We start from the raw sequence: 14,900 nt of genomic DNA on the forward strand, positions 1-14,900 counted from the left end.
TTATCCATAGGCAGTTCTGAACTCACTTTTTTTTTAATGTTGTAAAATAAATTACTTCTTCAGTTTCAGATAAGAAAAGAGCATCTGCTGATTCACAGCAGCTTCTAACTCTGCCATAAAGTTAGATTGCACATGAAACAAATGTCTGAAGAGCAGAAAATCACCCAAAGAGAGAGGAGAAATTTATGTGAATCGTGTCATAGTTTAATCTCAGACAGCAACTAAGTACCATGCAGCTGCTCACTCACTCCTGCCCTCCCCAGAGGCACAGGGAGGAGAATCCAGAAGGAATGTAAAACTTGAAGGTTGAGATAAGAAATAGTAACAACAACAAATTATAATGAAAGGAGGGAGAAGGAGAGAGGAATAAAACCCAAAGGGAAGAGGGGGGGAAAAAAAACCCACAAGCGATGAAAAATAGAATTTGTTCACCACCTCTGACCAGTGCCCAGCCATCCCTGGACAGTGACCAGAAGGTCCCACCAAACTTCCCCTGGTTTAAATGCGCAGCATGACTTTCTGTATTAGGCAATATCCCTTTCGCTAGTCTGGGTGAGCTGTCCCGGCTTGTCCTCTCCCAAATTCTTGTGACCTTTAAGCCTTCTTGCTGGCAGGGCCTGAGAAACTTAGAAGTCCTGGACTTAGTATAAATATTACTTAGCAACAACTAAAACCATTGGTATGTTGTCAACATTATTCTCACACCAAATCCAAACTACAGCACTGCACCAGCTACTAAGAAGAAAATTAACTTTATCCCAGCTGAAACCAGGTCAAACTGGCAAATATATTACATGAATCAACCTTGTTTAAGGACTTGTCATAAAACTCGGAAATTCCTGAGATATGATCTTAGCATGCTCAAATACATTTGACAGGTACATTTCATTTTAAAAAGTGATTTGAGCTTTGGAACTAGTTCTGCTCAAATTCAAAGGAGTCAGGATTACAGCAGTTGCTAAAAACAAGCAATAGCACATTGCCTTTCTTGCTGAGTTTATTGAAAGGAGGAACAGAGACTGGTAATACCTAGCCCCATTTGATATATCCACAACTGTTTTTTATATGTGGAAAACAATTCTTAAAGAATTTGATGCTATGTAACACATCACAACCTGCTAAAGTATTTTTCATGGCATTTTGTCTGCAAAGAATCTGAACCTACCTCAAGCAAGCCTAGCTGACCTAAAGGCTCAGCTGGCGGAAGGTTTAAGTAACACTTTACAGGAATTATGACTGCTTATCCTCCCTTCTGACACAAAAAGCCCCTTCACAATAATTTTTAATACTATATTTTCAGGCACAAATTGATGAGGGTCAAGGGATCCTATGTAAAGAGACAGAAACAAAATCATTCTACAGAAATTCTTCATGGTGTATTGCAATATAAACAACCAAATATTGATATCCTCCAAGGCTCTCCAAAAAAAGAGGTTGACAAATACTGAAAATTAAGTATGTTTTATGCTTGAAAAATGGTGAATTGAGTGTGCATTGGCCTAACAGGGCCAAGCAATTCTGCACAGGGCTTCCCTGGATGCCAAGCTTCTTTTAAAAGGTTAATCCTCCAAATAATGAAAGTCGATGAAAAAAATGTTCCAACTACAGAATCCCTGTGACCTATGAATATAATGCTGTTATCTGGTATTGAAAGAAACAATTTGCCTATTAGGAAGGAAAATACAAAAAAATTCCCTCTTCCTTCTTGGAATACAGAAAAACGCTTTTCTGAATAGGTTTTCTTTTTTTTTTTTTTTCTTTTTTTTTTTTCCCGAGATAAAGGTAGGGCTACATTTTTTCACTCCATAGGTTAATTAACACAGCAGAGAAGATTACTTTAAAACATTTTCTTAAGTTAGTGGTTTTGGAGGTTTGTTTTAAACTCAGAACTACTCTAAATGAAGGTAACTGTGTTTGCCTAACACAACTGGGTTAGGCAAGGTACTTCTTGCTCCTGTGCTGCGCAAATATCTCTAGACTTTCTCCCCCGCTCATCAGAGGAAGGAATTTCTGCCCCACAATGTGTGGAACTCCATGAGCCAAACATATAAAAGAGTATGATTTTGGCTCGGCATTTGATTCATCAGTGCCAAATTAAGATGAAATGCAAACTACATTAGAAAGAAAAATTTGGAAAGGCAAGAAAAGGCAAGTGGAATTTGTCTTTCTTCATCTATACCCATGTACTCCATTTTCCTTTCTTTTATCAGAGAATTAGGATTAGCAAAGACTTCATGAAGAAACTCAAATTTTACATGTTTCAAGTAGAACTATTGAGCCTTTTAACAAGTGTCTTGACAAGTCCGTCTCTATGCACCACCTCACACGTCAGACTGCACCCATTAGAGGGCACATTAGCTGTTATAATCTATGTGATCTTTGTTTTTTAAACTCCTTCTAGTGGTCTGAATGGATTTCACCTTCTCCAAACATTCCTCTTCTCTGTTCAGGAAACAAAATTTGGGCACCCCTTCTCGCTGAAATGGCAATGCAGAAATACAAAAGTCTCCCCTCTTAGGGCAGCTGGCTGCTGCAGTATTTGACTAATTAATGACTGTTTGCTTTCAGCTTCTGGTGACTAACATTGTAACAAAGCTGGTCCAACACCTGGCTGCATCTGGAAGGGGAAGTCATGCTTCCTTCCTCTGCCCTTTTCAAGGGCTAGCCATCACAAGGCTTACCAGTGAGCCACAGCTTGGTACTAAAGAGATGTAACATAACATTTTTTAAAAAAGAAAGTAGCTTCTTGCCGGCTTCTTTTCCTGTACCAGCTCACAAAGGGATGGGATGAACATAAATCGTTTACCTGTAACATGAAACAGCAATTTCTTAGTACAGTGCTCTGGTGCTTTGTGATGACCGAGCCCAGTACATCATAACCCCCTTGTCATAAAACACAGTGTCAGAAGCAAAACCTCTGTAGGCTTTTACTTATTTAACTGTATTTTGTGGCCTGGTATTCTGGAAGATTCATTGTGATTTTAAACTTTTTTTCCAGGTATCACAAGGCATGGCCATGACCTGCAGCCACATTTTCTGCTTCCAGCAACAGCAGAGGAACTACAGGCACCTGGCACAGTCATTTGGGCAACCAGTGATACAAGCTGCTAAGATCTCCAAGTTTCTGAAGAAAATATACCCTTACAGGAAACAAAATAATGACTACTAGCTGTCAAAGAAAATTAAGTCACTGATTCTGCATTGCTTAAGTATATCCCTGCTCAGGAAAGCCTTTAAGCAGGTGCTTAATTTCCATGTGTTAAGACCCCTGTGTTAGTGCTTTACACCCTTACATAAAGATCCCAAACGCAAACTCCCTCTTATGTGTCAACAGCACATGAGAGGCTGTGCAAGGGTCCTGTGTCTGTTCTAGGCTCAGAGTAAATGTTTTCTGATTACCATCAACACTACCTGTTGCATCTCCCGCGGCGAGTGTTCCGCTTAACTACTGCCTCCTCCAGAGCAGCTTGTCTCACCTCAATACTCTTTCAGACTGCACAATGAAGAATTGCAAACAATTGGATTTTAAGGAGGAAAAAAAAAGTTTCAGAAGAGCCAGTAATCATGGAAACTAAAGGCACACTGGCAATCAAATAGAATGAGCATTAAAATCCCACAGCAGACATCCTTTCAAAAAGATAACATGAGAGGTTATAGTTTTCTGATATGATTAGCATGTAATAAAACTCTGCCTATTTTCAAAATCTGTCCTTGTAACTGATCTCTTTTTCTCAGATAATTTTTTTGTAAATTGATATTTAGTCAAAATTACTTGGTAGTGTACAATATAAAGGGTCTAAGTAACAGTGAACCAGGCTAAAATATAATTAATTTCCCCATCTAAGAGAATGACCTTCATAATTCACTTCAGGCTTCACCTCCAGAGTGTCATGGATCATTTCCTCATTATCAGAATTAGATTTTAAAACACTACTGTCCTCCATAAAGTACACTTTTCCTCTGATTATATAGAGAAGAGTATTTTCAAAATTATTTGCAACAGATAAATACCCAGTTGCTCAAATGCAGAGCAGTGTGTTTATGAAGAATACAGCCTGTGCCCAAAAAGCTAACAGATTATAACAACAACAAAGAAGCTTGTAAATGAAACAAAAGATATTTGAGAAGAGAAAGAAGAACAAGGAAGGCTCAAAGGGGAGAATTACACTAATAAAACAATTAATTAATTAAAATTAATTACATTGACTTTTAGACAAAACGCAGGTGCAGATGCATACAGCAAATATGGATCTGTATGCAGTCAAATCCATATTTGTATCTAAACTATCAGGTGAAACAGACTTAGTGACTTTCACTTAATTCAGAGAGTTCAGTCAGGAAAAGCAAAAGCAAAATCCCAAATTAATATGAATGGACTTGGGAAGACTTCATGCAGCAGAAAACAATTGAATGAAGTATTTTATTGCTTGATAGTTGCCACACATTTCTGCAAGCTTGGGGGCTGTGAGGCCTGTCTGTGAATATACATTTCTTCTGTTGAACAGTGATGATTGACTACTGTAGTGATTTTAGTGGACATTGCTTCACAAAAAGACGGACAGGAAATCTGGATAGGGTGTCCATTACTTATTTAAGGAGACTACTTTGGGGGACTGATAGCCTAGGGTGCTGGCTAAATAATTGGCATCTAGGAAGATGAAGCATCTCTCATTTGCTTTGTCTTTATACTTCTGTTTGTTAAAATACCCCCAAAAGCCTTCAGGCACAGTGGCTTTAAACGTTTAAGTGTACTACTGATATTATCTGATCACATCACAATTTGTATAGCTCTCCTAAAAGTAAACCACTAGCAGTGTGTCAGGGTACATTAACACAGCGGACTGAAGCACTGTGTTTAATAAATGAAAACATATTGGGCATTTCTGAACTGCAAGTAGAAACATGCATATTGCAAAATCAGAAATGATCCTATCTGGATTTAAGGTGTAAGTACTGCAGAATATCAGCCTATCTGATTATCCTATGGTAATGTGAGAAAATTCACTCTGCACTCCACCATCAAAGGGCATCACACTTGTCCAGTTATTTATTCATTTATTTGATTCACCTTTTTAATCGAACTAAAGAGGTTAATAGCCTGCCTCACAATCACATGCTTTTTAAGCAAAAGCCAGGGAAGGAAATTCTTTCAAGCCTATTAAAATTCCTGTCTGTCATTTGAAAGTGTAAGGTCTGATAGAAATGTCAAAATCTACCATAAAAATTAATATTGAGCCAAACTTTGGCAGCCGGCAATAGCAGCTGGCGTCGGTGTTAGGAAAATAACTCTTGCTGGTTTAAAGTCATGAGAAAGCAGAAGGAAAAAAAGACTGCAGAAAGGTGGTGGGATAGGTAAAGCAAGCTCTGAAACACTAGTCCTTGGTTTGGTGTGTGGTCCTAAGCAAATACCTCCAGCCGTATCATTGTATCTGAACACTGTGATGCACCCAAGTATAACAGTAGGATGCTACTGAGTTTCCTGGTCATGCGAAGAAAAGTGGTTTCTGTAGATACACTAGTATGCTTTCCTTAAACCACGACAAAGATATGCAGTAGTCATAAAGCATACGTTCAATGCATTTTAGGTACTCTGTGAGACAACGTGGATAACAGTAACTAAAAGGCAGAATCTTGCCCTAGCCTGCACTGTAGAAAGCCTCTTTTTCCCCCCTTTGGCTCAGCAATTTGGAAAGCAAACTTCAGAAAGAGCTCTTCAACTACACTCATATCTGTAGTTTAATTTTTCTAGATTTGCCACCTGTGAATACTAAGGACTGCTGAAGTTTGTACCGCTTTTCTTTAAACCATGTTTCTCACATTCCTTAAACTACCCAGGAAAAATCCTTTCTTGATGGACTGATTTATTTATTTAAATATCTGGATTTGGGTGAGTTTTCTAGACCTGAAGATAAAGGATTCTCTTTTTATATATATATATCTTCCAGTATCTGCAAGTCCAGTGCAACTTAGAGCTGCCAGAGTTTGCTTTCAGAATGGAAACAAAGGTAATGGAAGGTGTCTTGCAATTGGAGAAAACATTGTTACAGAAGGAATTAGGAACTAGAAAACACTGGAGCACAAAATTCAAAGACTGGAGAATGGTGGAAGTCTTGCAATTACTGTTACTGCTGTAACAGCATGAGGCTTTCTCAAAACAAATCTGATCCTCTTTTACAGTATGCTCTGGGTACATTACTTCCAGGCAAAGGAAGGTCACAGTAGCTTTGAAATTGATGCTGAAAATGCGTTAAATACACATTCTGCTCCTCCTAAACTAACTATTACATGCCCCTTTTCTAGTTCAGTCAATGCTCACACTCACCTTCTCCCTGATCTTCTCCCATGCAACCACTGTCTTGCCAACTGTCATGATGTCACCAGTGTTGTAAACACTTTTTTCTTAAGCTGCCAACACTCGGACTCCTGTGGCGCATTTATGCAAATCAGAGACCTGATTGATTTTGTGGGGTTAGCAGGACTAAAATGAGAACAAAGCCTGTGTAAGAGTACCAGGCTTCTCACCCAGTACTTTGAGAACAGGGCACAGTGCCACCACTGCTGGTATGTTATCTAGATGCACACAGTATGGGTAATTCAAAAGACTTTGCCATATTTTCTGAAGTACTGATGATACAAGCAATTTTTAATTGCAAACATTTCCAACAGTTTCTGATTTTACAATGGAGTTTTATATCACTATTGAAATGCTGCTCCTCCTCTTCTCCCTTAACTTTTTATATTTTAAATCCTAGTTGAAAATTATTTTTTCTTCCTCAGTATTAGTAATACCATTTTTCATCAAAATCCAAATTATTGGAAAAGAAGAAAGCAAACCTGGAATGAAAAGGAAGGGCAGTGAAGAAGTGCAATCCTGTAAAGGTTTAATTTGAAATTGAACATGTACGGGTTAGTAAACAGCACAAGGAAAGTTGAGAAATTTGAAGAAATAAGTGACACAATGTGAAAGGAAGTTTAGCCGTCTGTGAAATCATGAATTTAAACAGGTTTCTACAGCAATCAGAGAAACGGGAAAGGACAATCTTATTACATTCATGTAGTCCCAAAGGCCAAAGCAGATGTATCCATCAGGCTGTAATTCCTGACCGTAAAACTTTGCTTGAATAAAATCCTGCATGTGACCTTCATACATATTGCTGCCCTACAAACCTCTGTTACTCTACAGCTGAATCCCATTTAGTTATGACTCACTGACTTATTTACTTCACTGATCACAATAAGCTTTCAAAAGACATTACGAAGGCTTGAGCTGGTGTCTATAAGCATACTCTGGTGACTAACCTGAATGACAAAAAGTTTGGCTGAAAAAAATAAAACACACATTTATGTGATTGCAGTAGGAAAACTTGTCAAACAAAGTGGATTTCAAACAGTATCAGTCAAATTATTTGTCATGTGTTATTGATAGCTTATAGAAGAATACATTGGATTACAAATAGAGGTATTATTTGGACAGGTAAAACATGATATAGTCAAAAAAGGAGATAGGAGAAAGGAGCAGAATAAAAAAATATCAGCACCAAATAAAAAGAAAATATTTGCCAGGAGGTTTAAAATACTGACAATGGATTTCCAAGGACCCTAAACACCTTTGGATGTTGGTGCTGCCAAGCTCCAAAGATGCTCCAGATGCTCGTAATGCCTCCTTGCACTGCAAACACCTGCAGAGTTTGCTCCCTAACTCTTGGCATGCAAGTGGAAATGGCAGCACAGAGGCTGTAGGAACTGTGCTGCCCAAGGATACAAATCAGCACAAGCAAAAGTATTAACTGTGGTTCAAGTTATCAGAGCTCCCCCTGCCCTCCACATGCCTTAGGATTGGAATCCTAGCAGACAGCCATAGCTGCATTAATGGAAAACACCTTCCCTCAAATCTAATTTATTTAGTATTTCAAGAATACAACTTGCAGAAAATGTTTAGCGAATCATTAGCAGAAGACTGAAACAGGTATTTAGTAATCCCTCTACCAAGGTAACTCATAAGAGAATCATACAAAAATGCACAGGCTATTGTAAATTTCACATTAGCCATTCAGGTACCATATGATCATATTATTAATGAGAAATTAAGGATTGGAGAAAATAGCAGGCTTTGAACCACAAAATTTATGTTCTAATTATGAGTGTACTGACGTAAGTACAAGAACAATGAAAGTAAGAGAAAGAAAAGAAAATATATTCTGACAAGCAAGAAAGAGGTGATATATTTATCTTGACCAAATTTCCCAGTGAAAGAAAAAAAAACCTGCACATTAAAAAGAACTATAGAAACATGACTTTTCAAAAATAATTACAGTTTATGTATGTTGTAGAACTAAAAACCTTTTGAAGGCCTATCCCACCCCCATTTAAATACTGCTGCAAACTGAAGTCTCACAGGAAAGGAAGTAAACTTTATGCTAATACATATTATTATCGCCACTAGTATGGATCTGGCACCATAGTTCCTTGCTTCATAATGTTAAAATACCTACTTGCCACCATGTAAAAACTGATTATCCTTACTTTCCTCATTGTCTATACAGAAACATAAATTCCGGCTTTCCCTTTGTAGCACCCGACACGGGCACAGCATAAAAAAGGCAGCCACAATATTCTTCCTCTCTCGATCACAGAAGCATGTAAATATTTTGAGACCTCACATAAAAGTATTATGAATATAGTGAAGTATTTTGTACTGAAGAAAGAAAGGAAGAGAGGAAGGAATGCGCCATGTTGGACATTTCCACAGGTGCGCGTCCCTGTGACAACTCAGCGACTGGCTGCAGCTGCCGCAAGGGCCGGGATGCACCATCTACGTGTTCCAGTCACCCTTCCCAGCCACTCTCCTCCTCTGCAAACTGTCCCCTGTTCCTGACAGTCTGGAGCTACACACACTTGGCCACACACCTCGCTGGTCTTCACCCCAACCTACCAACCAGGCTTGCCCTAGCCTTGCCTCCCCCCTCACAGGGCAACCTCAGCCTCATCCCTTATGATGGGTGTCCATGCCACCCCAGGAGGCTGATTTACAAACATGCAGAGTAAATCGCGTGCATCATGCTCCCTGTTGGCCCTCTCTGACAGAGCGTACACTGAAAGAGATAAAAATTTCCCTAAATTTAAAAAACTCAATTTCACCTCCTATTTCCATGCACTAGAACATGCCTATAAATTGTTCCTGAGGGCACTTCCAGTGATATTATGGGGCATGTCATTCACAGCTTTTCTAGGATAAAACCACTCAGCTTTGCCATAGTCTCATCACTCCAATCAGAACTGTTAATGAGATGCCCTAAGGTACAAATGGAAGACATTTCAGGACACTGTAATAATTTAGAAAAACAGATTCATAGGGAAGAACAGCAAGTACCTCATAGCAGCCAATCATCTTACATTAATTATCTTTACATCCCAAAAATCATTATTAAGCATCCAAGTGTTCTTGTTTACTTTGTTTGGGAGTTACTTCCTAATTTGGCTAATAAAATGAAATAAAAGGTAGAAATTATACATATTGTCCATTAGTGAACCATTATGGAAAAAAATCTGTAAATATCTCTTCTGCACTAATGTCTTGTTTTATCAGACCTTTGCTCATGTCTCCTTAGTTTCTGAAATTCAAAACCCAATGCAAGTTTTTTAAGAACCTTCTCTATGCAGTAAAAGGGGCATATTTTAAAGAAATGTACAACAACTTCTGTTATTACTGTGGCTCTAATGCTTGAAGTTAACATTTTACTGGACATTAAAAGCTCTTTCTTTAAAGGCTGTTCTGAAGTTTAGACGAGATAAAAAAAGTCAAATCCATAAAAACCCACAGATATTCTGAACTAAACCAAAGCAAACTTTAAGCAGTTTATATATAATATTAATAACTTAATAACATAATACACTAAACCCCTAAATTTTGCACATTAAGCTCTACCTAATAAGAGAGGCCATGGTACCTCAGACTCATATTAGTGTTACACTTCCAAGAAAACAGTCACGCTGGCATGGAAACAGCAAGTTTGGGCATACTGAATGCCATACACATTTAAAAATATAAGATTTAGTCTCCTTCTAGTATTTCTTTTACAAATGGAATACAGATATGGCCTAAGTGTTTAGATTAAGTGTTTCTGGCATTTACTATAGTATATTTTGGCTAAATGTTTTTCCAAAGGATAAACTATGAAATATGGGGCAACACTTAACAGAGGTTGCTTTCCCTACTACAAATGCTTGTAAGAAATCCAGTTAAGAACAGGGGACAAGTGATATAAAGATGTGGAGGAAAGGAGAAAGGGAGGAAACTGGTGAAAAATAACTGAAATACTACTGTGCAGCTTATGCCTATATTCAGTTAAAACAAAAGAAAAAATATTAACTGTGGTAAAATAGTTCAACAAGCAAAAAATTCACAGATAAATGCACACAAAAGATGCAACCTTTATCCTTCAACCCAAATTATGACAAACAAAACACATAAAAGATAGTGAATATGAGGCTTGGCTAGCTATGCAGCTGTATTTCACCATGCATTTACAAGAAACAATTTTTACTGTCAAATGCTTTCTTGAATTCATCAGTAGCATGACAGACCTTTTCCCCCCTAACACATGGAAATAAAATTTATGTCCAATCTACTCCATTTACATTTAAAATATTGACTCGACCAAGATATTTTCAAAAATGACAAATGTAACTTCTGCAAAAATAAGTAATAGAATATTGAACTATGAGATCATTAACTTCTTTGGAATGTTTACTTCAGACACCCCTACTTTCTTTAAGTAAGAAATAAATAAGTTGCTTAAAACATCATTCTGAGAAATAATTTCCAACTGATCTAACACAATGAAAAAGGAAATTAATTATTAAGTTTTGGTGTTAATGTTAATCATGGAGCATCAGCTAACATTATCCATCTGCGACAAAATGGAAGAAAACTTAAATACTAACCATGTGGAAAGTATCTAAAAAAAGATTGACCTCACACATTTTTCCCCTCTGGATTCTAAAAGTATTTGTCAGCTTCCATTTTTATGTTTGCCTTTTCAGACTGAAACAGATTTAATTGATTCTGATTGGAATACTCTCAAATCACTTCTTTTTCTGCCCCACCTTATCAAGCCCAAATTGTAACACTTCTCATTACACAGGTCTATGCATTTGTAAAAACTAACAAAACAAACCAAAAAATACTAAATTCTCAAAAAAATATATTTTTTATAAATATGAAATTGTCATATAAGCATTAAAGATCTTTTTATTAACATTGCCTTGTCAATAATCCATTGAAGCCAAACAGGTGTTGACCTTTGAAATCACAAACATCAGAGCAACTGTTTGCACATTTGCTGTTTAAATCTCAGGTTCTACCTCAAGTGTCAATACAGAACAAATAAGAATACAGAAAGTCAGCAAAATTTTGTTTTCTTGTTAAGAAAAGTTTAATACTATACCTACAATAAATGTCTTTATGTGTCTCAGGCAGAAGTTAGTATGACAGAACAGCAAAGAAACAACAAATCCTTAGAAAACAGATTTGAGTCCCTATGCATAAAGACTCCATGGAGCTGTCTTGCCAGACAACTGCTCAGTCACACCAGCGATTTGCTAATCCAGCTCAGAGGGATTTCAAATATTGAGTCCTGTTATCATCCTACTGCTATCACAGCAGCCCAAAGCAACATCCTCATCTCTTGTCCAATAATTGGGGAATAACAAAGGACAGACTGAGTACAAAATCATATTGGACACAGGTGGCTTTCCAAGTCATCAGGTTATCTCTAATCCCTCCTATGAAAGAGGTAGCTTCTTCAGTGTATGTGCTGAAAAGATTTTCCACACAACAACCTATGTTTTCCAATTAAGTGCTATTAGTTGCACAAAATTAAACCAAGAAGTAGTATTAAATAGTCATAAAGTAAGGACTATCACTTTGACAACAACTTCAAAACAGCCTACAAAAGAAGTAAGATGTACACAAACTGTCTGACTTTACCATTCTTCAAGAGCCTTTATTTACAAAATAGATAAAAGCTAATTTTATAGCTTTGAAGTCACTAGACCGACACAAACCATAGTGGCTAAATCCAAAATATTTGCAATAAATGCAATATTTGATATTCTGTGTAAAAAAAACCCAATAAAAATTACAAACTTATAAATCCAGGAAGCTATCAGTGTAGTACTTTGCATGTCTCTGCAGAAACAACAGCAAGAAATCTGTTTACATGTCCTACCTTCTTGAACCGCCTGAAATGGATTGTTGCCATCCACAAATGTCACTGAACATGTGATTTTCTCCGTTTGTAAGATTTCATCATTCTGGTTGAGATCAGCAACTGCCATTCGAAAAACTTCCTCATCTTTTTTGGCCGACTCATCAAAAATTGCCCCTGGAGGGAAAAAGAAAAAAACAATACCAAAAATTACATTGCACCTTTCACCTGCAGTATCCCAAGCATTTATCATAAGCACTTAAGCATTTTACACGATAACATCATCCCTTTGCTCACTCCTGAAGAGCAATTATCTCAACACAGAGCCCAGAAGCTACTTTAAAATATACAAGATTTCTGCATTTTGACATAATTTAAGGCATAAATTGAGGAGAAGCATTGATTCCAGCTAGAAATATGGGGGAAATCTAGTTAAAGCGCAAAACAATCTGTATCGGAACAAGGCCAAGAAATGAGTACTAACTACCTTTCCAAAAGTGCCATTTAGTACACTGAATGACTGCAACAGGCTAGGATATACATTTAACATCATGTCTATTGACAATTTAGAAATATAAAATTCAAATGAGGGGAGGTTAAGCCTAAAATGGTATCAGCACTGGGAAAATGAGTAAGAATTGACAACCATGATCAATAGACTGTTCAGCAGCTGATATAAACTATTTCAAGTCTAATTCCTATTAGATTTGTAAAACAACCACTCCAGCTAACTGTCTGACTCTTGAAATCAGTAAATTAACTTTAAGCAGTTAATTAAAATATCTTCTGCCTTTATAAATCTGACAGAAAGTGACTGTTTTGCCTTTTTCCCCAAAACATGTAACCAGTGCGTTGCAAACAAGAAACCATTAAATTCACGAGGTGGTAGAGTGAGGATGGCCGACCCTCACCCAGCCAATTTTTCAGCTGTATTGAAAAAGAACTCCAAGGCTAATCCAGAGGGTTTAGGGTTTGATTTCTTTTTTTTTTTTTTTTCTTTCTTTAAACTATAGGGGTTTTAACATCGCTCGTTTCCTATTAATTTACATTTGCTTCTTGTATGAACCATTTATGCAGAGATGGCACAAATTACATTGTTATAGTCCTATGAAGAATGTTATATTGTTTAAAACCCTCAAATCAGAGCTTTTAGATTTTCAAGCACCTTTAAAGCTTTTCTTTCCAGGCAGTACATTAAAGAGACAGACAGGATGCTTCAAAACAAGGCTTTGAAAACTGTATTTAAAAATTATGAAATTTCTTCAGTTTTCAGGTTTGTATTTGTGAGTGTCTGTTGTCAATAAAAAACTTAACTGAGGCAGCATATGTGGTGATGCAGCCAAAGAGAACAGAAAATGCTTATCACTGCTGATTTCAGTTAAATACCTGCAATTGATGCTGAAAGAACTGAAAAAGGAAATGGCTACTTTAAGAGAAATAAACCTCATATGCAATGTTTATCACCTTTTTCCCACTGACCTCCAACATTCATCTCCATGCCAGCACCACTCATCCTATATGAGCGTCATCTCTTCCTACAATCTGACCGCTTTGACTCCAGCATTTTCCCTCCTGAAGCTGCTGCCATCTGGAACAGCTGTTCTTTACCTCTCCACCTCATTCACCTGTCATCTCTGTGCAAATCTCAGCTGAAAACATTAATTTTCTCCCTTGCCCCCGTTTCTATTTCCCTTGTTTTATTTAGCTCCATAAAGCAAAACTAAACATGGCTGAGAACACACTTGGTATGGAAGGTGCTGCAAACTGTGTCTTCTCCACAAAGACAAGTATTTGTGTACCCAGGTAACCTTCAAGGGTACAAAGATTTTGTCCAACAATATGCCCTTAAAACAATTTGGTTTTAACCTCATGGACCATTCAAAGCAAACTGACAAATGCTTCACTGTGGGACACCCCTGTGCAATGATGACATAGCTCAGCAAACATCTGAAGGAACAATTCTAAATGGCTACTAAGTCACAAGGTTAAGATTAAGGAGAGAAAAAAAAAAAAAAACCAACCCCCAAAAACAAACAAAAAAACCAAACAAACTTGGAAAATAATGATAATAATTAGTTGAATTCTATCCCTGTAGAGTGATTCTGTAACAAATGCCACACTGGAAGGAAGGGAACACACACAGGTTTACACATACACAGGGCAGCTGTTGACTGTGTTGCAAAACAGCATGGCAAAACAAAGACCTTCCAGCCAACACTGCAGAGTAGAGCTTCTTATTCTAAAGAAGGGAAATGTCAGCTTAAGCCTGGCGTTGTCCCCAGAATAATCCAGGTCATTTATTGAGTAGAGGATTTGGCATGTGCCACCATAAAAATCCCCTTGAGCTCCACAGCCCTTCCACCAGGCAGCGGAGAATTGCTCCCAAGACAGTGCATTTGTCAGTCCAGCATTAATTTACTCAACAGATGCTCCTTCTTGAGAATCTTTCTTATTCCTATCACACACATATATCCCCAACAAACTCCAATGCTTTTTTGCCCATTTCCCAGCCTGACACAAATCCTGCATCTGATGGCATCTAAAGGTATAAGGAAGCAGATTAGATGAAACTTCATGCAGCCGTCACAAACTACGCTCTCTCGCTCTAGTATAATTGCTCCAGTTTTGCTCTGACCACTGCTTATTTCATTCATGCCTCCATGTATCAGATGCAAACTTCAAAATTTCTCC

General features: G+C 37.5%; 1 protein-coding gene across 3 annotated transcripts in view; it reads right to left on the reverse strand.

Moving 5' to 3' along the window:
- Positions 1 to 14,900, reverse strand: part of GRID2 (glutamate ionotropic receptor delta type subunit 2) — a 790,688-nt gene that overhangs the window by 572,795 nt on the left and 202,993 nt on the right. For all 3 annotated transcript variants that reach the window (XR_013924346.1, XR_013924347.1, XM_080368765.1), the window contains exon 2: positions 12,231 to 12,386. Coding sequence is in view for 1 of the 3 variants with exons in the window: in XM_080368765.1 (XP_080224891.1) it covers positions 12,231 to 12,386 (156 nt within the window). In the remaining 2 variants the exon portion in view is untranslated. The remainder of the gene's footprint in view (positions 1 to 12,230; positions 12,387 to 14,900) is intronic.

The sequence above is a fragment of the Falco punctatus genome (assembly GCF_963210335.1).
Source record: "Falco punctatus genome assembly, chromosome: 1".
Taxonomy (NCBI): domain Eukaryota; kingdom Metazoa; phylum Chordata; class Aves; order Falconiformes; family Falconidae; genus Falco; species Falco punctatus.